The sequence below is a fragment of the Rutilus rutilus genome (assembly GCF_951802725.1).
Source record: "Rutilus rutilus genome assembly, chromosome: 3".
Classification (NCBI taxonomy): Eukaryota; Metazoa; Chordata; class Actinopteri; order Cypriniformes; family Leuciscidae; genus Rutilus; species Rutilus rutilus.
This window is the reverse complement of record NC_140211.1, coordinates 10396830-10421845: the sequence shown is the minus strand read 5'-3', so window position 1 is coordinate 10421845 and position 25016 is coordinate 10396830. Positions and strand designations below refer to the sequence as shown.

Here is a 25016-nt window from a genome sequence, read left to right as displayed (position 1 = left end):
TCAATTAGCATCATGATGAACTGCTGTTTTGTGTACACTTGAGGTGTTTGTGTTCTGTCATCAGTTGCCTCATAAATAAAGTGTGTGTGTGTGTGTGTGTGTGTGTGTGTGTGTGTGTGTGTGTGTGTGTGTCTGTGTGTCTGTGTGTCTGTGTGTCTGTGTGTCTGTGTGTGGGGAGGATTATAGGTCTTAGAAGTTTCATGATCAATTTTTGTATTATCAGGGGCTGAGAACAAAGAGTGCACAGTGCATTTGGCAGTTAACTAAAACTACAAGGAAACTATATCATCACTGGCTGTTCCTAATGCGTAGTATAGCCTAATGAGCTATACGCAATATGACAGATAGAATGAAAACTTAATCTATGGTTTAGAATTAGAAATATTACATAGAATGGGATGCTTAATGGGCTTCTTGGTGTTTACATTTTAATTGTTTGAACAGTCTTGGCTAACTTGAACATTCCCAATGTAAGGTATTTTCCGAGTTTTTTGGTTTTGTTTTGTTTTGTTTTTCCGTAATTTTTAGGAAAACCGTAAGTCGGATCAGTTAGAAAAGTCAGAATGTTGGCTTTCTCAAGCCAACATAATGATCTTTAGTCATTTAAGCTGTTTCGACCATATTTAAATGCCGATATTCTCTTATGGCGTCAGAGGAAAAACACAATGAAAATCTTCTAGGTTTTTACGTCACGTAAAGGGCGACATTAACTGTAAGATTTCTTTTTAGTTCGTTTTTTGTCGCATATTGCCTCGTAGACTAACGTTAGGCTGTTATAGGCCTACACTTCATTCACTTCGGTGCCACCTTGAAGCGGAATTGTTCAGAGGAGAGAGAGAGGGAGAGAGAGAGAGAAAACCGGTTGGACAGGTAAGACGTAGAGGCAGGACTGGGTCGGGTTTGTTGTCACCGTTATATTCATACGCATGCGCATTGTTACCTGTTTCCTCATGAAATGTGTACCTGCGCTCTAATCAGCCACTGAAATTCGTTTTGTACTCCGTCGTGTTGAGCAGTTTGGACTATTTATCTGCCACAAACATCACCTCCCAACTGAACAAAGACACCTAGCTTGGTCTTAACCTTACGTTACTGGACTGAGTGAATTTCCGAGGAAGACTTCGTCCACTCGGAGTAGCGGAAGACGGCGGAAGGTGTAGCAGAAGCGGGTAAATAGAGTGGGAAACTCCACGGAAACCTGTACAGGTACAAAAAGTTTGGAGTAAGAAGGTGTGCGTATAGAGCGAAGAACTCGGCTTTGCTTTTCCAAATTGAGGAAGGCACCATCCAAGAAGGACTTTACACTTACTTTGCAGTTTTATCAAAAGTAGGTCGGTGTTAAAAAAGCCTGCTGTTTAATTTTGAGAGATAGCGGGGAAGGACCTCGGGAATAGACCATGCCACGAGCTTTCCTGGTGAAGAAAACGGGACATTCACCCGGCAAGAGAAACTGGAGCAATCTGCCAGATCATGAACGCGGTGACATTTATATTCCAGGTGAGAAGATATAAAAGTAAACTCTTTTTCAGATCATAATCCGGATAACGGTACGGATGCAACAGTTCATTCCAGGGGGGCTAAATAAAAAAAAATATATATTTTTTAAACCGTTGGTTTATTTATTTTTTGATTATTATTTCATTTTAAATCCAACGGTTGGGTTTGTCCATATTTGACCCAAACATGGGTTGAAACAACCCAGCATTTTTAGAGTGAGTTGTGTACGGAACAGCCTTGCCTAATTGATAAGCTTATTTTGTGTAGCCTATTCTTTATTGCCAAATTGTTTTTTTATTATTTTTTAACTAGGCTATTTTATGTGATTTAGCCTACACTAAATTAAATACACAACTTGCCTAAATGTAACCATTTATGTAATTATGAGTGATTGAAAACTAGGCCTAGGCTACTTGGTCTTATAAAATTAGTTTGTGTGTGTGTGTGTGTGTGTGTGTGTGTTAAGAGTGCCGTTATACTGCACCTTAGTTGACCTTCAGACCCAACTGTCTTCCTTATAACATGAAACTCATTGCAACACAGGACGGTGCCAGTTTGGCCTACACAAAACGTTATAGTCGTCTGAAATTAAATAGGCCTAAATAAAATAAAAAAATCGAGATAAAGCTAAACATTTTCCCCTGAAAGCTAGGCTAGCCTACTAGACTAATCACTATAATTAATTATAGATATATATTGGGTGATATTTACAGTCAAGTTAATGATAACTGCCCGATTTTACTGTTTTTGGAAGTTAACAGTTTGGACTATCAAATTTCTGCGGGTCACCTAACGGATCAACCGTTCATTATGAGCCCCTTTCTTCACGAGTCATCACAATGAGATATTCTGAGATGTAGCCTATGTGTAGGCTATTAAAAAAAAAAAAAAAAAATAATAATAATAATTCTGGTTCACAGTTAAAAACGAAATGTGTGTAGGCCTACTGTGCCATTTTAAAAGAATGCGTGCGTTTGTCGGCCTGCGGGGTTTTGTGATCCTTTTGCGTAACAGCGCATTCATAAACTGAACCAACTTGAAACAGAGACATTTATAGCATTGATTCATGCAGGTATGTCAGGAGGTTGTTGTAGGACACCTGTTGCATTCGTTGCCATAACGATTACTGGGTCCATTTGTGTATTTACTTACAAGGCGGTTTCTTTCTTTCTTTCTTTCTTTCTTTCTTTCTTTCTTTCTTTCTTTCTTTCTTTCTTTCTTTCTAATCAATGCAGCATCCGTTTAACGCATCGTGTGGTCCTTTAGTTTGTCGCTCGTGATATGGTTTCGGGTTAATGTTTACAGCGGTGAAGGAAATAACGGGCTTCACCGCGCAGCCTGGCTCCCTTCTCCCGCTACACCCTTAGCAAACACACACACACACACACACACACACACACACACACACACACAGCGAGTGTAGCTGCTACCTTTCACCTCACTTTTCGATATCTGACTGCTGAACAAACCCGGAGCACAGGCATTGTTATGTATTTATCGACGTCGCCTACCCACTTTATGACTCTTGTTTTAACCCATTGCTTGTTTTTAATTGTTTTATTCCGCCCTCCATGTGATGTGACGCAAATTGTCATAGTGAGGAAAATTGACTTTGAAACATAATAAGCTAAATGACTGATAAACCAGTTTAGGATTAATGGAAACTTTACTAACTGATATGAGGTAAAACATTATGTTTTTCCCTGATTATTATGGCTTGTGCGTTTCATTTAAATGCATGTTCACTCAAATCAAACATAGCCTATTTGTCGACATCGAATGCGGTCCCTTTTTTTAAAGATAAAATTCTTTCGGTTCTAGTCTTCATGTTATTGTTTGTGGTGTGACTGACTGTCTTTGAAGGGAGGGGTTGGCAAACACTTGGACAAAGGCAAAGAAACAACAATCACGGCTGTGTACTGTGTGTGTTTGTTTATTTATGTGTTATATATATATATATATATATATATATATATATATATATATATATATATATGATCCTTCAGAAACAATGTTTATTATCAATGTTAAAAACTTTTATTCAGCAAGGAGGGATTACATTTATCAAAAGTGACAGTAAAGACAATAAGACATTTATAATGTTACTAAAGCTTTCTATTTCAGAAAAAAAAATCAGAAAAATTGCTCACAATAGTTTTCAGCATTGATAATAATAAATGTTTCTTGAGCATGCAGCAAATCATCATATTAGAATGATTTCTGAAGGTTCATGTGACACTGAAGACTGGAGTAATGATGCTGAAAATTCAGCTTTACCATCACAGGAATAAATTACATTTTAAAATATATTCAAATAGAAATAGTAAATATACATTTCACAGTATTACTGTTTATGTTGTATTTTGGAGTAGGAGACTAAACACACATTCTGGTCTCTCCAGAACTTAGTTGGATTTCTTCTTGACAAGAAACGAGTTTGCTCATCGTACAAGTCTAAATGGCCGTTATGAAATATCGGTTATTGGATGCTACCGTTAGCCACTGCACCCATTAGATATTTGCATTTTAATTTGCAACTCAGTCGATTGTGCCACACCAGAATCAACAGATTCATTGTTCAGGCTGCTAGTATTAGTGTTGGTGATCATCTAAGATCTCCATGCAACCAATGTTATTTTTCTCTCTCCCTGTGATCTAATGATCTCTTTATGCGTTAGCTACGATCGAACAGCCTCTTAGGAAAGAACATGATAGTTTACCGTCAAACATTTGCAGATTATTCATCTGATGTATTGTGTTGCATGGAGGTTTGTATAAAGGGAGCTCAAGCCTGTGCCTCTAGCCCAGCTGGTCTGACTGGTAAAGCAGTAACAGGAGTGGTTTGACTTCAGCCCGGCACAATACACTCACACACTCATGCTCACCCGCCAACCCACCCACTCACACTCGCACTCTCACACACCTGGCCCAGAGGCACAACTGTCCCCCTTAGCCTCGAGAGCCACATACACACCCAGTTTCTGATTGTCTAGCAATCACATCCTTCATCTTCAGCTGTGTGGGATGTAATCCACACTTGTTCACATGGCCAAGATGTTATGAGGGAAAGATTTGTACACCTGCGCTTGTCTTTAAACAATACTCTATATTGCAACAATACTCTATATTAAACAATAGCAAATATTGTGGTGACACAATTAAAGATGTTTTCTGCTCTGATTCTAATTTGGACGTTTCTTCCAGTCTCCATGTCTCCCATTGCTCTGCGAGAGGAGAGCGAAGCCAGTCCCGCAGAGGTGGCGTTGTGTCTGTCCACACGCAAGGACCACAGCATCTACACGTACAACCAGATGTACACCGATGACCCTGGCGCAGTGGTCCCTGCCGCTGAGCTCCCATCATGCACTGCTCTAGGCCAGAGTCCAGAGACCGAGCACATCCGAAGCGCGCACAACAATACGTACGTGCGCACTAAAATAAAGGTGAGGCTTCTGGAAAATGTTTGCTTATGCCATGTTGATCTAAGATCTAGTTTCGGCAGCATTAAGCAGTCATATTCAGCTGTCGTGCTATTGTGCCACTATTTGACATAATTGATTTGTCTTTCCCTATTGCTTATGTGTGTGTCTGTGTGTGTGTGGGGGGAGTTATACTCATATCATTTTACTAGTTTGAATGTTTACACTGCCACTAATTTCGTCTTTATATTTCCCTCTTTGTTTGTTATTTGGCTGCAGGTCACCACAGGTGAGCTTCCCATAGAGGTCCCACCAGCTGTCCCTAATGTAACTACAAGTCCACCTGTTTCTATAGGGACACCTTGCTCACCTCCTGTGGCTAAGTCCTCTGCAGCGCAGTCACGTAGTAATACCTATGTTTGCCAGGTGTGTGAAAAAGTTTTCCAGTTCCAGCGCATGCTAAACCGACACCTGAAATGTCACAGCGAGCAGAAGAGGCACTTGTGCGACTTTTGCGGAAAGGGCTTCAACGACACCTTCGATCTCAAGAGGCATGTCCGCACACACACAGGTAAGAGATTCATCGGTTCGCGATGAAATTGAAGTCGCAATAAATCGATTGTTTTGCAATGTGACGTACGTCTGAGTGTAATGATTAAGATAATTCTATTTAAATGTACAGTCTGGTCTCATTGGCTCTCAAATTGGTCTCAAAATCTCATTGGCTGCAGGATCAGCAGACCAATCAGCTTGTGCCATGCAGCAATGATGTGATTCACACTGACTGAACTAGACATACACACACACAGACCACTGTATGGACTAATTAAGATTTTCTAAATATAACTCTTGAATGGTTGTGGAATATTAAGCAGCAAAAAAAAATGTTCAGCATAATAATAGTTAATTATAAACTGCAATAATAATTGAGCCCCCAATCAGTATGTTATAATGATTTCTGATTTTTGATCATTTAAATGCAGCCGTGGTTAGACTTCTTTCAAAAAACATAAAAAATGTTAATTACAAACTTTTGACTGGTTGTGTGTGTGTGCGTGGTCCTGGTAAACCCTAGATTGTGGGGACTTTTTTTTTGTCCCCATGAGGAAATAGGCTTATAAATCAATGAATTAAAATGCAGGAAGTTTTCTGTGAGGGTTGAGTAAAGGGTTAGGGGATAGAATATACAGTTTGTACGGTATAAAAATCATTATGTCTAAAGAAAAGTCCCCATGAAACATGGAAACCCAACATGTATTTGTATGCGTGTGTGTGTGTGTGTGTCATATACACACACTGCTGTGCAAAAGTTTGGGATCAGTAAGATTTTAATATCTCTCTTCTGCACAGCAAGGCTGCATTAATTTATTTTATTTTATTATAAATACAAAAAATAGTAATATTGTGAAATATTATTACAATTTAAAATTACTTTTCTATTTGAAAATATTTTAAAATGTAATTTATTCCTGTGATCGAAGCAGAATTTTCAGCATCATTACTCCAGTCTTCAGTGTCACATGATCCTTCAGAAATCACTCTAATATGATGATTTTATTGCTCAAGAAACATTTATTATTAATGTTGAAAACAGTTGTGTATTTTTTTTTTTTTCAGGACTCTTTGATTAGTAAAAAGTTCAAAAGAACAGCATTTATCTGAAATATAAAGCTTTTTTCAAATAGAAAACAGTTGTAATAATATTTCACAGTATTGCTGTTTTTAATTTTTTATTATTCAAATAAATGCAGCCTTGCTGAGCTTACATAAGAGACTTCTTTTACAAACATTAAAAAATTGTAGTGTGTGTGTGTATATATATATATATATATATATATATACACTGGATGAATCATTGACAATAATATCTATAACATGCTTCTGCAAAATAGATAGGGTGAATTTGCATTTCATGACAACTTGTTGGTTAGTTAAAAACCTTCTGTCATTTCCTTCTCAGTTTGAATCCTTTTTTTTTTTTTTTTTTATCTGCAGAACATTTAGCTATGTTAGACCAACATGCAAAACGCCTTCGCCTTTTTAAATCAAGAATATTCTTCTCGCAGGTGTTCGTCCATACAAGTGCAGTCTCTGTGAGAAGGCCTTCACCCAGCGCTGCTCTCTGGAGTCCCACATGAAGAAGATCCACGGTGTCACGCAGCAGTACGCTTACAAGGAGCGCCGCAGCAAGCTGTACGTCTGCGAAGAGTGTGGCCATACTGCGTCTACCCAGGATGCACTGGTGCGCCACCTCCACACTGAACATCCAGACAGTGTCCTCCTGCGGGCCAAGGCGGCGCGAAGACTGTCCCCGTCAGCGAACGCTAAAGACGACAGCTCCCAACCTGGATCCCCTGTCTCACTTCATAGCGATGATACTGGGTCGGGAGGATTCTCCCTATAAAAATATGGTTTTATATACAAAGGGATGTGATTGATGTGCATTCTGACGATTTATCGTTTCATTCAGAGTGCGAGGGAGGAGGGAAATTAAAAAAGGGGAAAGTGAAGTCATGCAAAATGCTGTTTTTTATGGCAGTACGCTGAAATTCAGTTTACACTTTTGTTGTATTTTTCCCTGTGAAACCACACAAAAGCAGACGATGATGTCCACTACAGCGTAAGTATGCACTACTTCACTTTACATAATAATATTATTATTAACAATGATGAGATGAAACGCAACTCAGGAGAAATACACACATGAATGTGATATCAAATGGCTCAATTTGTACTGTATGGGACATTCATTTTATGTAGCAATGTTTCAACACTAAAATAATGCTGTTATGAACTCTACTGATAGTTGTTATCAGTGGTCTCTGAATGTTTGATATAAGGGATTTCGAAAGGGAATTAATTTTGTGTTGCTAATTACTGCTTTATGTAATATATATATATATATATATATATATATATGCATAAATTTATCATAAAAAGATTTATATTTATCCTGGTGTAGTTTTATATTTTCTGGGCTATGTTTAAAAAAAATTGCTGTAGATTTTATACATTTGTTTTCACATGTAACAGCCTTCTTGTGTGTGTGTTTTTGGGTGGCATTAATGTTTTTTTGTACTTTTTTACATTCAAAACCATCATCAATATAACATTGTAATTTCTTGTCACTGTTTAAATAAGTAGACTGTGTCATTCTATTTTGGTGATCATCACAACACACCTCAACAATAAACGTTTTTGTTGATGGTTTGAAAATGAGTGTGGTTCATTCACCTGTATTGTTTTAGGAATAGGCAACATTGCTATCAGAAACTCAACTACTTAGAACTTAATTATTGATATTCTATTATGCATGATTGCTTGCATGCCAACTAGTATGGGGGAGATAAGAGCAATAAAGCATTATGGAATTTGCATGTGAGAGAGAATGAGTGAGAGAGAGATTCAGAGGGTGGATGTTGGTGTTGGCGGATTCCAGATCCTTGTTTGGTCTTGTTCGTGGAATCCAGTGTCTGTTTCATTGTGGGGCCATCAGGCATTAACAGCTCAAAGGTGCCTATCCCTTTAGAACCGTTATTTTCAACACCAACAAATTCAGTACCACCCTTTTCAAACTGCACAAGAATTTCTTGTTTAAAACAAACAGAAGTTGAAGCGAAATAGGAAATGTACTTTTAAAGGGATAGTTCACCCCAAAATTACAATTCTTTTTTTTTTAAATTAAAATGAAAATTAATCACCCTCGTGTTGTTCCAAACCTGTATGAATTTCTGTCTTCTGCGGAACTCAAAAGAAGATATTTTGAAGAATGTTACCAAACATTTGATGGGCTCCATTGACTAACATAGTATGGAAAAAATACCATGGAAGTCAATGGGGCCCATCAACTGGTTACCCATATTCTTATTCTATATATCTTCTTTTGTGTTCAGCAGAAGAGAGAAATTCATACAGGTTTGGAACAACTTGAGGGTGATTAAATGAGGACAAAATGTTGTCTTTCTTATCCCTTAAATTTAAGTTGGGTAAATATACTGTATAGTTGTATAATACTGTGAAACATTCACCTAAACATAATCCAACCATATTGTGAAATAATGGTAAACTAATTAGGCTATTATCCACTGACTATGTCGTGTTTCTTCATTTTGAGCTTGACTAAAATGCACCATCAACCCTCTGAGTGGCGCTACTCGTGTTATCGTCGGACGGAAATGACGCAGATACGGTGCTTTCGAAAACACAGGCGGGGAAACAGTGTGGCAACTAAACTATGTAAATAAAGAATCACAGTTAATATAATGTAATAACTTACGTGCATTTTAAAAGATGATGACTCTAGCTAGCATTTAATCCGAATTTTAGCACATTGTTTGCAAGTAGACACGCTCATTTCGTTTTTAGTATTCGTGCATAACGTTACATATTTCAGTTATTGTAACTCAGCTTTGGAGTCTTTGTTGCCTAGTGTTTATCCAATCTTGTATAATGCGGTTGCATTACGAACGTTTAAGCAACTTGAATCTGTTTAACTTCTGATAGGATGTGATTGAATATGCCTGGGGATCAGGTGTGTTTGGGTCGCAAGCGCCCGCTGCCCTCGTGCCCGAACCCTCTGTTCCTGCAGTGGTTAACAGAGTTACGTGACAGCGCCAAAGAGAAGGGCCTGAAAACACAGTACGTGTACCAGAAGGTGAGCGAAAGTGTTGGGTTTAATAGATCTTATTTACAGCTGCGCCATTTTTGAACGAAAGCGAGGCTGTGAGGGAGAGTGGGTTGTTGCTGGCGAAACACTGCGTCTTTCCAAGAGAATGCAGTAGACTAAAAACTTATGACATTTTGAGCTGTGGATAATTATAAGTGATCTAGGAGCTTTTATACAGCTTTGTACAGCGGATGCCATTGAAAACACGGTCATTGCCATTGAAAATATGCCTCTCCCATACGTAAAATACATATTTTATATGCACTGTTATGAAATTGTTGTGAACCACTAACTTACATTATAGTGATCATAAACACAGGTCAAACTGCTGTATAACACGAGCATGAAACTCATTGGTTCTTGCCGAAGCTCAAACGTGATGCGTAACACGAGAATGAACCTCATTGGTTGTCGCTCGACAATCGAACATGCTTTAGCTTTGTTTACCACAACTGATGTTTGCGCTGATGAATGTTTATATGTGAATAAAAGCCTAAATTCAATCTGTTCATCATATAAAGTGATCGAGTCTCTTCAGAAAATGTATATTCAAAAAACTTTTTGAAGCTTCAAAGTGGTAGTAGCCTTGCTTTCATACCTGTCATGGTGCTGCTCTGAATAAGGTCTATTTCAAACGTTTGATTTAACTGAGTGTAAATATGTAAATTATCTCATTAGAATACGCTAAACTGATTAAACTCAGCAACTGCAATGTAATGCTATTTCACAGGCCATAAACTCTCTGAAAAAATATCCTCTCCCGCTAAAAAACGGAAAAGAGGCGAAGATCCTGCAGAATTTCGGCGACGGGATCTGCAAGATTTTGGACGAGCGATTGCAGAAGCATTATCGGGAAAACGGTGCGGGACTTCAGTGTAGTGAAGACGTAGATTTTCCCTTTATCCACAATCTACTGGCATTATGTTTACATGCTTCTGTTTGTTTGATTTTTCCTGAAAGGTTCTGATGCTCCAATCCAGTTGACTAGCCATACAAGCAACAAGGCTTCCTCTAAACAGATGGACGAACCTCAGAAGAAACTTTCCGGAAACTTGGGTGAACATATGGTCGGTTTAAGGATGAAATGAGTTGTGCGTACTTGTCTTCGAAAACTAATGACACATTTCTTGCAGAAACGAACACAAATAGAAGGAATAAAGGAGAAGGGAACAAGGAAAAAGAGAGAGTATGTGCCACAGAAGAGGTCTGGAGGTTACGCTGTACTGCTCACTTTGTATAGACACACACAGGTAAAACAAGCACATTTATTGTCATGTTGGTTTGCATTATAGCCCACAGTAGTCTTTTTTTTTTAAAGGTTTACAAGTTATCGTTAAAAATGACCTCCCCTATGGAGAAAATGAATGTGATTATTACTCCCGAGTCCCGACTGCTGTACTCTGTTTTGTCCTGTGTTTTCTAGATGCCTGGCAGTAAAGGCTTCATGTTTAGGAATGAACTACAAACTGAGGCACAACCCTTGTGTGATAAGTCCTTCACAGTGGTGAGGCCAACAACACACTTCCACAAAGGATTTACCGCTATAACCGCTGTCTGTAGCCTAAGTATGTCTTATCCCTCTACATATAGCCTGATCTTGGTTGCAAGTACACGGCGTGGTCCTCGGTGAGCACGCTCGTTCAGAAAGACCTGTTGGTGAAGACACACAATCCTGCCAGGTAAACCAGATCTGCAATCACAGCCCAGGAGTTCTGCTTTCATTTGAGTTCTGTTGATCTTCATCGCTCTCTTTTCTTGTTTTATCTCAGGTATTCATTGACTGACCAGGGTTTGGCTTTAGCTGAGAGGCTTGATTCAGAAGAGACAGGGATGACTAAAGAACATGTGGAGCAAAGGAGTGAAGAAGAAAACTCTCACGATAGACCAGATGTTGTAGACCTGACATTGGAGGAGGAGGAGGAGGATGAGGAGCAGAAAGAGAAAGCGAGTTGGTGGGTACAAGCTTTTGCGTAAGTGCAAGGACATGTTAAAGTTTCCTTTTGTTTTTTTGTTTTTTTTAGATCATATCAGGCTATTTTGAGTAGCAAAAGTCGCTAATATTTACAATTACAATTACAATTACAACGATTCTTGTTTCAGTTAAAAAATTGTATGGAATATTGTAGTATTTAGTATAAATGATTTATCCATACACATTACACAACCATACACAATCCATGTGCCCTTATAATCTTTAACCAAAATAACTCCCCCTCCCTCTTGAACAACATCCTTCTCTTCTCTGATGATGTGTTTACTGGTGTGAGGGCGGGACAACCTGTCACTCACATGAGATAGACCAATAGCAAACCACAACCATCAAATCATTCGAGCTGCTTTACTCAAACATATGTCCAAATAGGGAAGAAAAGACTATCGCAACTTCTGTTTCATGCGGACTTTACAGTTTTGTGCGCACATAAAGCCGCCTCTTGTCCTAAATTTAGTTCTTTTTCGCTGCTTATTGTGCTTAAACAGTCAGATACACTCTAAATAATGTCATAATGCCGGTCTTGGCGAGTATTCACGTAAACACAGTCAGTAATGTTTTAAGTGAACGTCAACAGTTGAGAAAGAAAACGCATGTGTAACAGTATAATGGATCTGTGCGTCAGGTCTTAAAGTGACAGCAGCCTAATAAACCTGCTGCTAAATTGAGATATATTAAAAATATCTATATGGCAGCTTTTCCCCATTGTATCGATGTCAAAATTGTGGCCAGTGAAAATGCTGAGTGGCTTGTAGCTTTGGAAAACCACTAGCCACAGTGACTGGTGAGCAAAAAAGTTCATGTCAAGCCCTGATTGTAGCATATTAACTGTATAAACATTCCTTCGCTTATAGGTCCAGCAAGTCTTCAGAAAGGCCTACTACAGCTCTTTCTGTAAATCAGGCCAGAGGTCTTCTCTCCGAGTCAGATGCCAAAGGAGAATCCCAAACTTTAGAGACAGGGAGAACAGCAATGGGTTGGCATCTTCCACCTGGATCTTATGACATTGTGTTGTGCGTTGACTTCATCGAGACAACTGGGTAAGATAAAAAAGTTTATGTGTGTGGTACAACTTATATTTCAAGTTGAATGCGTTGTTTTATAAAACAGGAAATAGCTAGTAGAGTTATATTAGTTACATTGTGAACTCAACAGGGGAAGCAGTGGTCGCAAACAAGAGTTGGCCAAGGAATTGCAAAGGAATGCTGTGACCTTTGACATCAGGAAACTGAATGTAGGGGACTTCCTTTGGGTGGCACGTGAGAAAGTGACACCTGTTCCTGGTAGGTCAACATCGTCATGCTTTACTGAGATGCAGGACTAGTTAGTAACCAGCAGATGGCAATGTTGTTCTTCTCAGAAGAAATGCACAAGAAAAGTTTAGTAGATGATAATAGTAATATAATAAAACATTTTTATTTATATAGAGCCTTTCCAACACCCAAGGTTGCTTTACAAAGATGGGTTTAAGGAACAAATGAAGATCAAATGAAGTCATTTTTATACAGTGGTTCTCAATCTTTGCGACTTCAACGCTCTCCTTTGTCCCGAGACAATATTTCAAAGGCCCTGTTATCTAAGCTAATATGTACCTCTAGTACTTATGTTGTAGTGAACTAAAAATATGATGCCAGTTTAATAAAAAACATGTTTATTTTTTTTGCATTTTAATAAAGATTAATATACAAGTAACTTTATATAATTTTAAGACGTATTGAGGCCCTCCTGGAAGTTTGCTGATGCCTCCTAGTGGGACCACTGTTTTAATAGTTTAATCCATAATAGTAATAATAATAAACAATAATAATAATTGTTTACATGTATAAAAACCACGTGTCTTCCTCCAGGGCAGCTGCGTCCACCAGTGGGAAAAGAGCTAGTGCTTGATTACATCATTGAGAGGAAGAGGATGGATGATCTCTGTGGAAGCATCATTGATGGACGCTTCAGAGAGCAGAAGGTTGACGAAATTCTCTTTATGAAGTTATGAAAATGAACTTTGTTGCATTTTTATTTTTTTCTTTACTTTTTCCTTTATTTTAACATTTATTTTATGTAACTTAAATTTAATTTATCCATTTTAAATTGTATATTTATTCTGTCATTTATTTTTCATGTTTTTTTTGTGTAGTTTTTTGTTTTTGTTTTTTATCCCCACATGTATTTATTTTATTATATTTATTTAGACATTTATTTATTTTTATATTTCTGTGCGACACTGAAATCTGAGGCGGTCCTTGCTTAGCTCCTGTGCGTCATTGGTTGAGAGCTCACGTACAGCAGTAGAGATCGGAGTTTGCTACGGGACAGATCAGATCAGCTGGAGAGTTGCGAGTTATTTTCAAAGATTCGTGTCGATGTCGAATTGTTTCGTAGTGACCAGTGAAGTAAATGATGGAGGTTCGATCCTTCTTATTTATCTGCTTTCTAAATACAGTGAAAAGTAGAGCTGCACAATTCTGGATAATTCTGGATTCTAAATAGAGAACTAAACAAAATTGGAATTAAATATATTTTTAAATCGGATTGAATGAATGATTTAACGACTCGCTCATAGATTACACTTGTGTCATTGGATAAATCAGTGTTTTTGAACAAATCTCTTGAAAGAATGATTCAATGACTACTGTATTTTTTTAATACTTTTCACATGTCGCCACCAACTGGTCTAATGATGTAATTGATGCAATCTTTTTTTTATCAAACTATAATCTTTTTTTGCTCGAACTATAATCTTTTATCCCAGAACTTCTGTGATCATTTAAAGCTTGTTGTCATTTCGGAATAAGATCGTGTCTGTGTTTGAATCGAGATCGCGATCTTTTAACGATTAATCATGCAGCTCTAGTGAACAGATTTGTGACTTTCCTAGTATATGTTCCATCATTTTCCCGTTTATAATATTTTCTGTTGCCTTCTCATTCTCAGTTTCGACTGAAGAGGTGTGGTCTGCGTAAGCCCATTTATCTAGTGGAGGAGTGTGGATCGGCGGCGGCTCATCTCAGTTTACCTGAGAGTACATTACAACAGGCTATAGTCAATACCCAGGTATACATCAGGCCGTAAAGACAGGCATGCAATAGTGGATGATGATGATGTGATTTGATTGTGTATAATTGCAGGTGGTTGACGGCTTCTTTGTGAAGCGTGTTCAGGATGTGAAAGAGTCTGCTGCTTACCTCACCATCATGACCAGATACCTGCAGAAACTCTACCAGGTTTGTTTTAAAGCCCAATCAATGCAGTATGTGTAAATCACGTCTTTAAATATTTCCTAATTTATGTTTTTTTAATTTATTTTATCCTCAGAATTGCACATTATTCTGTCGCTCCAGAGAGCTGGAGGGTGATAGAGAAGATGAGATGGAGAATACAGCGAACCTCTCCTGTTCTCTCATGGCCTTCACAGAGTTTAACTATGGGGCTGTCAAGAACAAGGTAATGTGAAAACAAATCAATGTGCTTCTGAGAAAATAGGATATTGTATAAAAAACCACTGGATGGAAACATCAAGATGTGCATAAATTCTAAAAATGCACATAAAAAACATATGCGCTCAAAGACGTTGGCATAAACTACGATGGAAACACATTTACTGAATAAATTCTTTGATGCACTGCAAAAAACTCACGTGACTTTGCCTCAACAGTGGATGTGATTGAATAACTGGCCTAACCAGTGGATCAGTTTCATCGCAGCATCTCAAATGTTGGTTTGATCATTCTGAAACGCCTGAGCCAAAGTCTGTCATCAGAATGATCAAACCAACATTTGAGATGCTGCGATGAAACTGATCCACTGGTTAGGCCAGTTATTCAATCACATCCACTGTTGAGGCAAAGTCACGTGAGTTTTTTGCAGTGCATCAAAGAATTTATTCAGTAAATGTGTTTCCATCGTAGTTTATGCCAACGTCTTTGAGCGCATATGTTTTTTATGTGCATTTTTAGAATTTATGCACATCTTGATGTTTTTGGATTTGGTTTGATTCCCTCCCTGAAGCGTCTCACATGATTGTTCACGAACACCAGCATCCGAACACAAGATGAACATGACAGTGTTTATTGTGTTTCATCCGTGCGCTCTGAGACTCAAGTCATTTATGATGTAAGAAAAAAGGATTTTCTTCATAAATCGAATAATTTCTAATCAAGATATCTCTCTCTCTCTCGTACAAACACAGTGCCAGACAGTGCGGGAAGTATTTGCACGACAGCTTATGCAGATCAGTGGAGTCTCTGGTGATAAAGCAGCCGCTGTTCTCGAACACTACAGCACAGTCAGCAGGTGCGACTCGCTCTCTACTACTGCACAAACATATTAAAACTCATTTACATTCCACTATCACAGACACCCGCTCATTAAATTACAGTGTATCGCCCCGCTAACACAGACACTCTTCAAAACACTCATTGTCATTCTACTATTGCAGACATTATGAACTTACTGACGTATGAATTAAAAATGCCTTTTTACGTATTCCTCATCGATTGCTTGGTAACTCATGCAGATGACATAAGGTCATGTCATTTTACCTCTTAAAGGGATAGTTCAGCCAAAAATGAAAATTCTGTCATTTACTCACCCTCAAGTTGTTCCAAACCTTATGAGTATGAGTTATGAGTTTCTTTCTTCTGCTGAACACAAAAGAAGATATTTCGAAGAATGTTGGTAACCAGACAGTTAACGGCACACATTGATTTTCATGGTAGGAAGAAAAATACTATAGAAGTCAATGGGGTCCATCAACTGTCTGGTTACCAACATTCTTCGAAATATCTTCTTTTGTGTTCAGCAGAAGAAAGAAACTCATAATTTACTCACCCTCAAGTTGTTCCAAACCTGTATGACAAAATGTTCATTTTTGGGTGAACTATCCCTGATTTGGGTGAATCATTTGGAAAATGCTGTTGCCTCATCGTTTTCTTTGTTTTTAAACCATTAATTATTTCTCTAGGTTATTGCAAGCATATGACCAATGCTCCAGTGAAACCGAAAAAGAGAAGCTTCTTTCATCTATCAAATATGGAAAACTCAAAAGGTTTGTTTTGTTTGTACTAGATTCTAGTGTTTTGCTAGATCTCTCTCTCTCTCTCTCTCTCTCTCTCTCAAAAGTGACTTGCATTTTATTTATCATCAATAATTAGCAGCACAACTATTTTCAACATTGATAATCATAATAAATGTTCCTTGAGCAGCAAATCAGCATGTTCGAATGATTTCTGAAGGATCATGTGAGACTGGAGTAATGGTGCTGAAAATTCAACTTTGATCACAGGAATAAATTAAAAGTTAAAATTAGTCAAAAAGATATTTTAAATTGTAATAGTATTTCACAATAGTACTGTTTTTAACTGTAATTTGGCCAAATAAATGCAGCCTTGGTGAGCAAAATAGATTTTATTATTATTATGATGATATTTCTGGTTGATATTTCATGATATGTATATGTTTTTATTGTTATTGCAGGAATCTTGGACCAGCCTTGAGTCGCACTATATATCAGCTTTACTGTACATGTGGACCTCTGTCATAGGCTTTCACCTTATTAGAAACACAAATGTGTGGTGCACTTCAGTTTAATCATTGTATTATAATTTTTCTGTTTGTCGACTCAAATAATGTCTAAAGCAATAAAGGTGTAAATTTCAGTTTTTCAAACCCCTCAGGAGTGTTGCATTTTATTCTAGCTGTTCTATTCTGTTTCAAATCAAAAATTGCTGTGCCCAAGCGTTTAAGCACTGAAGCGTATGATTTCAAAAAGGCAAAATATGCATTAAAATGAAGGAGAGGGGGTATTGGTGCAATGGATTGGGACTATAGCAGTATGGGGCAGGTGGGTGACATCAGTGTAGGTAACAGCAGCTCTGCCTTCCAGGAGACTGGAGGGGGACACCGCTGACGTCCTCTGAATCTCCCTCAAGGAGAAACGCGCATATCGACAAAAACAAGTAGGGCGCCTTCCTTGCCTCGTATCCACGCTGGTTGCTTTCGTGGGAATGTGTTTTGACGTTTTGCTCCCTGCATCCCGCGAACAGACAGGCGCGTGCGTTTTAATGTCCTCGATGCATTCTCTTCTTTTAATCCATGCTTCTGGATACACAGCCGGAATGAGAATAACAACAACCTCATCATCATCATCACAGTGAAGGGGATGCAGCTGGTGGTGAAATGGTCAGAACCGAGAGACTATTTGAGAAAATATGCATGCACTTGATGTGTGAAGGGCAAGGAGGAGACGGAGAATGCGGGTGTGTGATGTGGCGTTGATCATGCGACTTCGCCCAGGCTGCCGCTCTCGAGAAACCGTGTCGGGACCCGCGGCGGATGGGGTGACTTACCCGCAGGGGAAGACCCGGACCAGGGCCGCCAGATCCTGAAGCGCCCCCGGCCACCCCCGGTGTGTCTCCGCGGGACGGAGGGAAGATGCAGGAGGCGACGGAAGATGGACAGGAGCCCATACTGAACGGAGCTGGGAGGGAAGAGGTGAGACGAGGGCGTGTATTGGCCCACATTCTATCAAAATTTTGCGTTAGCATATACAGGTGAGTTGTTATTGTATAGTACTGTGTTGGGCACATGAAGACTGTCACGACGTGTGTGGCAAGCCATTTTAACATCTGTTTTTAATTGATAGTAATCCACTAGCCGACTAGGTTCTTTCACTTGTTTGATACTATAGTAGGCTAGCCTACATATTCCAATAATGACTAGCATTTATTCCAGTTTTATAAGTACCTATTCATTAGATCTGGTATCACAAGACTATTGCTAACGGGTTTATTTCTTTTTTTTTTTTTTTTTTTTTACGGTCTTTGTTACACTGGAGCCTACTTATACAGTAGTCAACATTTGAAGTGGATCAAAAAAGTTCATCAAAGTTGTCCTAAGACAAGAACGGGTATTGTTCAAAATTCATGTATAACTTTGAAAGGTTTTGATCCACTTCAAATGTTGATTAATGACTAGGCCTACTGTATTTAGCCTAAGTACTGAGTAATATTAAGTAACTACATGTACTTAGCCTACTACAGGGTTAAGATTTGGTTTGGTTCAGGGTTAGTTGCATTTAAGTAGGCATAATTTATCGTTATTACTTTAGTAACATGTAACAATGACACTGTAAATGAAGTTACCATTTTTTTATCTTACTTGTTACAGTTTACTTTTATTACTAGTTTACTTGTCAGACTTAATGATTAATCAAAACAACTTATTTATAGTTCAGTCAGAAATCCTACAGATAAAATAAAAAATGTTAGCAACAATAGAAATAGTATTTATTTAGTCTATTCTATTGCTATTAAAAAGATGGCAATAACAATTTGATTAGTCGTAGTAATATTGAATAGTAACTATAAAAAAAAATAGGATATAATGAATAAGTATTATCTAATGAATAGTTACAAGTGAAGCTACCAGTCACTACTGGACTAATTAGTAATACAAAATACATTCTAGTAACATTAAAATAGATACTAGTTGGTTTTAAGGGATAAATGCCAAATGCTACTTAAAACAGCTTGCCATATGATGTGATCAAGCTGCACTCTGACGAGTTTTTCAGGCTCATGATTTTAGTTTTTTAATATAGAGACCTGTTATCTATCCAGTATATTGCCTGTTAGCTATGTGATTTTATCTGTGCACTGCAGTTACTAGTTTTCCTAGATTTTTGGCCTTAATCTGCCATTCTTTTATCTTATAAAAAAAGTGATCATATTGGCACAATATGTGGTGGCACTTTGATGGTATCAGATACTAATAATAGCGTGGTACTGAATGATTTCCATGTTCAAATACCATGGTGTTTACATAGTATTTTAAGCTACTGTTTTGGAGGTGTAAAAGAGATCATAATGCTTCTCTCAAGTACAGTATCTCCACAGATGCACTAAATTGGTATTCCACAATTTTAGGGTTTCTCTTCTGAGGTTAATAATCATAAGATGGTACCAAAGAAAGTGTAGCACCCATAGCACACGGTATAAGTAATGCAACTGTGTATTATAAGTGATATTCTCCACACAGGGTAATAGGCCTATGCTCGTCTTTTCCCTCAGGTCTTGGCAGAGCATTTCCCTTGGGGCTGTTGTTTTACTATCATCCTCGGCAAAGTCTCTTTCTCGCTCTAATTTTGTTTGCCACTGTATAGCTCCTTCCCTTTCACATTTATCACGCTCTTGCGTCTGATAGATGTCCTCTCACTGGTACAACATCTGATCAAAGGAGGTCTGTGTTATTTCAAGGCAGATAATGACTTCGGCTAGGTCAACATATCTGTGACAAAGCTCAAGACCAGACTCAGCACTGACCTCTATATTAACAAACTACAGCATTTCTCTCTCTCTCTCTCTCTCTTCTCTCCATTCATTCATTGGTGCTGAGTTAACCTCCTGTCTCTTGTTACATGAAGATCAATAGAAATGGAGACAGCTTGAAGGGAAGAAAGCTGTGAGTCATATCAGAAATGCAATTTTAAATTAATTTGGATGGCAGCAGGAATAGGCTACAACAGATAGTGTGCTATTTCTGTTCATTTTAGGATGGCATTAGTGTGGCACCGGCTGTTGAAGGATAATGAAAGACTGAAGTCGAGTGAAATATGCTGCCAGAGTATCTGGCTTTGCTGTATCGCTCTATCTTCCAACATATTTTTATCTCTCTGTAAAGATATCATATTCCTTCTTTAACCAATATTTTTCTATGTATTATGTTCCTCTCTCTTGCATGATAGCCCTTTCTATATCAGGTCATTTCTATTAACCCCACCACAAATTCAGAATTGTAAGATTGAAGTTGCTACGTCAGTCATAAAAGGCCATAATCCTCTTGCTACTTCACTCAGATGTTAATTTCTGAATTTGTGATTTAGTTAATAGAAAAAGACTGAAAGAAAAAGGGCTACGGAAGAGAGAAGTTCATAATGAAGAGTGTTCAAGAAAGAGAGTGCAATTGCTCATTTAAAAGCTAAGACTAGAAAGAGCAAATTTATTTTTTAAAAAGTCATTACATGGACTAGTTTTATTGTCATTTTTGCACAAACTTCACTTGCATCCCAGCTGTAACGCATAAAGAAGCATTTATCATTCCTTAGTTTTTCCATTGTCATACGTTTTTGTGTGTGGGGTGGGGGGGGGAGGGTTGGTTTACTTAACAGTGGCCTTAAAGTGGTGTTGGTTTACTTAAAATGTTATAAAAATGCTTTAAAATTTCAGAATACAGTGGATAATAATAATTTGCATGAAATCCATTATGCTTAAAATAATATTCCATAATAAAATGGCAGACAGTGCTTCTCAACAAGTGTTAGCCTACCTTTTCTGACAATTGCACTAAAAAGTACTTGTCTGGAAGCCAATGGCTGTTGTAAGGTAATTAAATCTATTTCGCAACCTAATGTGCATGCAATTTATTGCAGGCCAGGCCAAGAGTGTTGTGTAATTTAACCATACTTTTAAGTAATTAAGTTTTTTTTTCTCTCCAGGCAATTATTAATGTTTTGCCCAGAAAAAAAAAAAAAAAAAAATCCTAAATATGTTTTTTTTTTTAACCCATGTCCACATTGCTCACCCTCATATTCTCTCTCTCCTCACCTCTCTGCAGCAGCGTCCGGTGAAGCAGTCCTTGGCCTCTTCTCTGTGTCGAGAGTCTCACTGGAAGTGTCTTCTCCTCACTCTGCTCATGTTCGGCTGTTTCGGCACACTGGCCTGGTGCAAGCTGTGCAAAGTTCCAGTGCTCGCCCCGACAGAGCCCGAAGCTGCGGTTGTGGAGCCGGGAGACCCCTCCACAACCTCAGCTAGCTCTGGTGCCTACATCCCCCTAGAAGTGGATCTGGATAGTCCCTGTTCCAGTGGCTACATTTATATTCCTCTGGCTTTCCTGGCCATGCTGTACGTGGTCTACCTGGTGGAATGCTGGCACTGCTACTCCAAGACGGCCATGTTGGCTCAAGCAGAGGTTACGGAGGTGTACGAGCGCGTGCAGAGGCTGCAGCAAGCAACGCCGTGCATCTGGTGGAAGGCCATCAGTTACCACTACGTGCGACGGACAAGACAGGTGACGCGCTATCGCAACGGGGACGCCTATACCACTACGCAAGTGTATCACGAGCGTGTAAACACGCATGCGGCGAGCTCAGAGTTTGACTATGCGAGGTATGGGGTCAAAGACGTTTCTAAGGAGTTAAGAGGCCTAAAGGATCATCCAGCGGTACGGCTGCGTTTCACCAAATGCTTTAGTTTTGCTAGTGCCCGAGCGGAGGCTGCCTACCTGACCCAGCGTGCACGTTTTTTTGGTGAAAACGAAGGTCTTGATGATTACATGGAGGCACGGGAGGGAATGCATTTGAAGAATGTTGATTTCCGTGAGCACATCCTAGCTTTCCCAGACCCGGCCAGACAGCCCTGGTATGCCAGACGTAAAGTTTTCTGGCTGGCCTCGGCTCTGCTCCTGTCCTGGCCGCTTCGGGTTGTTGCGGAGTATCGCACTGCGTATGTGCACTACCACGTAGAGAAACTGTTTGGCGATGCTGATGATAACAATACGGGTGACGTAACTGAGAACAGCGGGGGCATGGAGAATGGAAACGGACCTGGACCTGGCACTGGATCGAGTTATCGTGCCATTTCCCGAGTCAATACGGTGGACATGACGGAGCTGGAGTGGCACATTCGCTGCAACCAGCAGATGGTACCCAGTTACTCCGAGGCCCTGTTGATGGATCCCGGTTCAGGCGCCAACCAAGGTGCCAACACTCCTCCAGCTGGGCAGGGGACTAACTCGACACCGAATGGCCCGTCTTATCCAGTGGCCTTCGCTTCGGCTTACTTGCTCCAGAACTGTCCTCGTTGCCGCCGCTCCACAAGCAGTGCTTCCCTGCCATCCCGGCTGAGAGGCCCGACCGCTGCCCTGCTGAGTGGCACCATGGCTGGGATGAGAGCTAGTGCATCAGGAGGTGGTCCTGGAGGCCCGGGACGGCTGGTTCTGAGCAGGAGCGGCTTCTCTTTGGGGCGGCTCCAGGCTCCTCGCCCGTCATCCCTCTTCCACTCCCGAAGTGTAGGTGGAGGACTAGCAGCAAGAGGAGAAGAGGCAAGTGGAGGAGGTGGTTTCTTAGGTTTGGGAGCTAGACAAGACGAAGAGAGCAGACGAGTGCTGGAGGGCGAGGGTGATGAGGATGAGGAGGCGGCGAATGTGGTGGAAAGAGAAGAAGGTGAGAGAGACGGGGAAGAAAGAGAGCAACAAGAGGATGCAGAAGAAGGGGAAGCAAGGGAAAGAGACAGACCTCCTACATATCAGGATGCCCTTTTCTTCCCAGTGTTGATTGTGCATGGAGAGGAGAGTTGCCATTCGGGTGAGGACATTTCTTGAGGAAAAGACACTAAACCCCCATCAAAAAGTGCATTGAAGTGAAAGAGGGAGAATTGGAAATGTCATGACCAAAGTAATTTGTCAATTAATTTGTCAGTGATCTCTATAGACTTTCATAAGAAATGTGTAAGAAAAGCTTGTCTGGAAAAAAACGACAAATGGCAACAGTTGAAGCTGGATTGGTTGGTAAAGTTTTTAAGGCGACGCTTAAGAGTCAGTTGGTAAAGCTTAAGACCAATATGAGAACAAGAATGTTGACGAGGTGTCTGACACCTTTCTTGGTCAATTCATGCAAAGACTGACGTCACTTATCTATGCAATAAAGAAATGGCGAGAGTGTTTGTAAAATTTAAGGGGATACACAAGAAAAGAGGAACTCCTTCTGTGGCCACGTAGCAAAAAGCACCAAAAGACAAACTACCGAAGGAAGACAAGACCATTGGAAAGCCTTCCAAAGATCATGAAGAGAACAGAACAGTTCATCAAGGGGAATGTTATTAATATATATATATACATAGCCATCATATAGCTGTGTCCAACAAGTCAAAAAAAAGTTTTATAAAAAAAAACCGAGAGAGAAGAGCCTCATAAACTTGCACAAAATGTTGGGATTCAACTTCTTGAGACATTTCATTGTAACAATCTGTTGTTTTTTCAAAATGTCCTCACTGCATCTGCTGTTCTTCTTACATGGATATTTGACTAAACTAATGGATGCCATTATTATTGCAGGGAGTATAATCAAATTAAGCAATTTTCTTGCAGCTTCATTAAGAGTATTTTCTTTCTGCAGGCTTGCAAGTCCCAATAACATTTTTGGTTTGCTTATCAGAAAATGAGTAAAAGAAGTGTGTGTTACAGCGTTAAAAAATTTGTGAGGTGCTGTAATCACATTGTGTTCACTGTATGTATTTTATACTTATTGTTTGTTAGTCAGTAATTGTTTATTTGTACAACAGCATATCACCAACTTTGCCTCATGAAGAGTTTGAGACTGAAGAGCACCTCACAGACATAAATAATGGTGCAGCATGTTGCCCTCCATCTAGCCTCTGTGCTCGTCTTTGATTGGCTGAAGTGTCATGTGAATAAATAGGCCAATTGTGGATGAGACTGCTTAGTGTGCCAAGACGCATCCATCTTCTGGTAACTGTGGATCCTCGTGAGACGTCTTAGTAGTGAGTTCATTCATTGCAGAATGCACACATGAATGTGTTTAATAATTGGAAAATGTGTACAACGCAAATCTTCCTACTTGTGTTATACTGTCAAGCTTCAAATATAATCTGCAAATACACATTGGAAGCCAAAAAGCACACGCTTTGTCTTATCATAAGCCTAAAGCATGCAGACATGCTCTCTCATTTATCCTTTAGCGGGTCACATAGATGTTGCAACTGTACTGCAAATAATTTAAAAAACACCTTTAATTAAGAAAAAGCAAATATTCTTGCAATACTGTCGAAATGTTCTGTCACAACGTGAATGTTGATCTAACAGTGATGTGGTGTCTGTTTAAATCACGATGAGAATGTAAAGTATGTCATAAGTGTTTGATTGTGCAGCGTGTTTCATCCATTAGCCGGTGGTTGATGCACAGATGGCTAGACTACTTGAATTTTTAGAAATCGGAGCTGTTCAGTTGAGTGCACAACTGTCTTCTGGACCTCAGATGGATGACGAGAGTTTTTTTAGATTTAAATTGCAAAAAGTTTCAGGCGGTCCTGAGATCAACTGCATGTTCAGCATATGTGCGTTTTCAAGGGTATTTCAAGTTTGTATTCAGGGTTTTTTTTTGTTGTTTTTTGAGACAGAACCCTTTAAGATTTAATAGTAGCATCAAAAGCAATACTTTTCTTTTTGTGTGAAATTCCCTGAATACAATCATTTCAGATGCAGCCAAATTCGTTAAGATGTTTGCGGGATACAGTATGATTGATTTGTTCAGCTTAACTAAACAGAAGCTTTATATTTGTCCCTCCCCAAAGTTAGTATAGGTTGTAAGCAAGCAATTTTTGCTTTTACCCTGGTACAGTGATTTGGCTTGGAGAATGAAAGTTATGAAAGGAGAATG

At 39.2% G+C, this 25016-nt stretch overlaps 3 protein-coding genes across 4 annotated transcripts; all 3 read left to right on the top strand.

Annotated features, from left to right (window-relative positions):
• The first annotated feature begins 1188 nt into the window (after positions 1 to 1188).
• ovol1a (ovo-like zinc finger 1a) lies at positions 1189 to 7911 on the top strand. The gene is made up of 5 exons (XM_084405661.1): positions 1189 to 1206; positions 1317 to 1497; positions 4702 to 4940; positions 5196 to 5487; positions 6983 to 7911. Exons 2-5 carry the CDS (start codon positions 1398 to 1400, stop codon positions 7318 to 7320), a joined length of 969 nt encoding a protein of 322 aa, XP_084261787.1. The 5' UTR covers positions 1189 to 1206; positions 1317 to 1397; the 3' UTR covers positions 7321 to 7911.
• Positions 7912 to 9068: 1157 nt separating this feature from the next.
• mus81 (MUS81 structure-specific endonuclease subunit) lies at positions 9069 to 17239 on the top strand. 2 transcript variants are annotated; one of them, XM_084405970.1, is made up of 17 exons: positions 9069 to 9152; positions 9420 to 9570; positions 10313 to 10442; positions 10543 to 10649; positions 10716 to 10832; positions 11006 to 11086; positions 11173 to 11261; positions 11352 to 11534; positions 12427 to 12612; positions 12728 to 12855; positions 13420 to 13532; positions 14501 to 14620; positions 14695 to 14790; positions 14882 to 15010; positions 15756 to 15859; positions 16530 to 16613; positions 17042 to 17239. In XM_084405970.1, exons 2-17 carry the CDS (start codon positions 9433 to 9435, stop codon positions 17106 to 17108), a joined length of 1872 nt encoding a protein of 623 aa, XP_084262096.1. In that variant the 5' UTR covers positions 9069 to 9152; positions 9420 to 9432; the 3' UTR covers positions 17109 to 17239. The 2 variants fall into 2 exon arrangements, with proteins under 2 accessions (XP_084262096.1, XP_084262095.1); XM_084405969.1 differs by having other exon boundaries at positions 9077 to 9152; positions 11352 to 11552.
• A 202-nt stretch (positions 17240 to 17441) lies between these two features.
• Positions 17442 to 24096, top strand: LOC311288531 (transmembrane protein 151B). Its single transcript, XM_084405971.1, has 2 exons — positions 17442 to 18058; positions 21179 to 24096. Exons 1-2 carry the CDS (start codon positions 17999 to 18001, stop codon positions 22940 to 22942), a joined length of 1824 nt encoding a protein of 607 aa, XP_084262097.1. The 5' UTR covers positions 17442 to 17998; the 3' UTR covers positions 22943 to 24096.
• The last annotated feature ends 920 nt before the right edge of the window (positions 24097 to 25016 follow it).

Bases quoted from the DNA above. Each gene is read 5' to 3' on its own strand.
- mus81 (XM_084405969.1), top strand. From the start codon at position 9,433: ATGCCTGGGGATCAGGTGTGTTTGGGTCGCAAGCGCCCGCTGCCCTCG. The intron at 10,650-10,715 runs GTCGGTTTAAGG...CATTTCTTGCAG, and splicing joins GAAACTTGGGTGAACATATG to AAACGAACACAAATAGAAGG. The intron at 11,553-12,426 runs GTAAGTGCAAGG...CTTCGCTTATAG, and splicing joins TGGTGGGTACAAGCTTTTGC to GTCCAGCAAGTCTTCAGAAA.
- ovol1a (XM_084405661.1), top strand. From the start codon at position 1,398: ATGCCACGAGCTTTCCTGGTGAAGAAAACGGGACATTCACCCGGCAAG. The intron at 1,498-4,701 runs GTGAGAAGATAT...CGTTTCTTCCAG, and splicing joins CGGTGACATTTATATTCCAG to TCTCCATGTCTCCCATTGCT. The intron at 4,941-5,195 runs GTGAGGCTTCTG...ATTTGGCTGCAG, and splicing joins ACGTGCGCACTAAAATAAAG to GTCACCACAGGTGAGCTTCC.
- LOC311288531 (XM_084405971.1), top strand. From the start codon at position 17,999: ATGCAGGAGGCGACGGAAGATGGACAGGAGCCCATACTGAACGGAGCT. The intron at 18,059-21,178 runs GTGAGACGAGGG...ACCTCTCTGCAG, and splicing joins ACGGAGCTGGGAGGGAAGAG to CAGCGTCCGGTGAAGCAGTC.